This window comes from Arachis duranensis, chromosome 4 (genome assembly GCF_000817695.3).
Source record: "Arachis duranensis cultivar V14167 chromosome 4, aradu.V14167.gnm2.J7QH, whole genome shotgun sequence".
Taxonomy (NCBI): domain Eukaryota; kingdom Viridiplantae; phylum Streptophyta; class Magnoliopsida; order Fabales; family Fabaceae; genus Arachis; species Arachis duranensis.
The window spans coordinates 104,585,802-104,588,724 of NC_029775.3; the positions used below are offsets into that span (position 1 = coordinate 104,585,802).

At 33.2% G+C, this 2,923-nt stretch overlaps 1 protein-coding gene across 1 annotated transcript; it reads left to right on the forward strand.

Annotated features, from left to right (window-relative positions):
* Positions 1–1,379: 1,379 nt before the first annotated feature.
* On the forward strand, positions 1,380–2,917 carry LOC107485431 (pentatricopeptide repeat-containing protein At3g16610; the record flags this gene model as incomplete). Its single annotated transcript, XM_016105970.3, has 1 exon — positions 1,380–2,917. A coding segment is annotated over exon 1 (1,479 nt), but the record flags the coding sequence as incomplete, so codon positions are not given.
* Positions 2,918–2,923: the final 6 nt, after the last annotated feature.

A 2,923-nucleotide genomic window follows, 5' to 3' on the forward strand; every position in this document is an offset into this window, starting at 1 on the left:
GTTAAATTGTTAATGGAAGATCTCCAATTTCTTTAATTTGTTCCATGTTTGGACACATTATTCATTTACCTTTTAATAAATGACTTTTGCCTTTGGAAAAAATATGTAAAAAGTTTTCTTCATAAACCTGCGAAACAAATATATTGATATCTATTAAAAAATACTAACATAACACAATTAAAAATAATAAAATAACACTAATTCATTATATAATAATTGGATAATTTGATATAACAGAAATTAATTTATTAATGGAAGTAAAAATGGTGATATATAGTATTATTGGTGCATGGCGTGTAATCCACAAATATGAATCTGCCATATTGCAAAAAGTATGTTACATTCTTTGAGACAGAAAAAACAAAAACTACAGCAGCTGCTCGTTTGTCAGGAGAGCCATTCAATACACAAAACTGTGTTCTTCTTTCTTGTGTGTTTGGTATAATCTTATCTATTCCGACTTTTTTTTTTACACAAATAATTGTAAAAAAATACAACTATGACATATACGAAGGTTTTTTCACTAAAATAAAATTAAAAAAAATTATTATTTTTTCAAACATGATTTTTAAACTTTAACTCAGTACATAGAAACAGAATAAGTATGGTTTCTTCAATATCACCGGCACCAATAATAACTATTATCATCGTCTCAAAAAATACACAGACACACTCTTGATTAAAATATTTTTTTTTCTAGAAACGCAAGTTACGTTTCGCGTTCTTCAAAAAAAATTTTGACACCCCCAAAAAACGCAGTTGCGTTTTGTTGTTTCAAAAAAAATAAAACATGAAAACAATAAAATAGAAGTTGCGTTTTATTATTTTGATAAACAAAAAAAAAAGTAAAAAACGATTAAAAATGGTAAAACGCAGAAGTTACAATTTATTCTGATTTATGCTGACACCATAACAGTAAAATTTTTGTTCATCTATCAATTTCATTGTATTACACTATTATTGTTTTCATATAGAAAAAAATAGCTTTGGTACAAGCTTTTACATAATATAAATTATAAATGAATAGATTCTCTTTTTTATTTTTACTTTTTTTGTGATTGTTGTTTTCTAGAAAAGTTTTGTAATCTGATTTACGGAAATTGATCCTTTCAATTATTAAAAAAAATTGAAAGTATAAATTGTGATTTTTAACCTTCTATTATGCTCTTTTATATTTATTTTTGGTCCCACTTATAAAATTAATGGTGATAAATCACACTTTTTCTCTCGATTGTTACAAAAAATGGAGAGGATCCAATTGCGTTAGGTGTCAAAAAGTCAAAACTCAACCAAACGCTTTCCAAATGTGTTGTACTAAGAAGCAAAATAAATAAATAAATAAATAACCTTATTTTTATCTTTGTCTGTTTAATCTTCCTCTCCTTCCCTACTCCTCTTTGTGGTTTCTTTGTATAATGGTGAACCTCTTAAGGCAAGCATGTTTCTATTAAAAGTAGGGGACAAGTTGAAGATTCCAGGTTTTAAAAAGGTAATTCCTGGATTATGTTGTAATAGATTCCAGTTGAGAGATGAGTTTGAGTCAAATCATTGGTACATGGCCCAACTTGAATCCTGCATCCAATCCAAATCTCTTTCTCAAGGGAAGATTATACATCAACATATCATTAAGAACAATTCTAATATCAAAGATTTCTCCATTATCCTTGACAAGCTTACTCATCTCTATGTTAAATGTAATGAAGTCCAACTTGCCCGCCAAGTGTTTGAGAAAATTCCAAACCCAAGTGTTGTTTGTTGGAACATGATGATCAGAGCTTATGCCTGGAATGGACCCTTTCAACAAGGCATAGATTTGTACTATAAGATGTTGCAACTTGGGGTGACACCCAACAAATTCACTTTCCCTTTTATTCTCAAAGCTTGTTCGGCTCTGCAAGATATACAAGTTGGGCAAGAAATCCACAAGCATGCCGAGCAACTTGGTCTCGAAATGGACGTTTATGTTTGCACAGCCTTGGTTGACATGTATGCCAAATGTGGAGATTTGTTTCAAGCACAAACCTTATTTAATTGTATGTCCAGCAGGGATATTGTGGCATGGAATGCCATCATTGCTGGGTTTTCACTGCATACACTTCACAATGAAACTATGGAGTTACTTGTACAAATGCAACAAGCAGGAATAGTTCCCAATTCTTCAACTATTGTAGCAGTTTTACCCACAGTTGGACAAGCTAATGCATTAAGCCAGGGGAAGGCAATCCATGGTTACTCTTTAAGGAAAATGTTCAGTGACAGTGTTGTTGTTGGAACTGGTCTTTTGGATATGTATGCTAAATGCCATCATTTGTCTTATGCCCGGAAGATTTTTGATCGGATGAAGCAAAAGAATGAGATATGTTGGAGTGCTATGATTGGAGGATATGTTGCTTGTGATTTCATGACAAATGCATTGGCCCTTTTTGATGAGATGGTACATGTTTATGAGTTAAACCCTACACCAGTTACTCTTGCAAGCATACTTCGAGCTTGTGCTAAGCTTACTGATTTGAACAAAGGGCAAAGCTTACATTGTTACATGATTAAATCAGGGATGGACTTAGATACAACGGTAGGAAACTCACTCATATCAATGTATGCTAAGTGTGGGATGATGGAGGACGCAGTCGGATTTCTTGAGGAAATGACCTCAAAGGATACAGTTTCATATAGTGGTATCATGTCAGGATGTGTGCAAAATGGCCATGCTGAGAAGGCTTTACTTATTTTTCGCCAGATGCAGTTGTCTGGGTTTGAACCAGATTTGGCAACCATGATGGCCGTTCTACCAGCTTGTTCACATTTGGCTGCTCTACAACATGGGGCCTGTTGCCATGGATACTCAGTCATTCGGGGCTTCACGTCAGAGTCGTCCATCTGTAATGCCATTATTGACATGTACTCAAAGTGTGGAAAGATACAT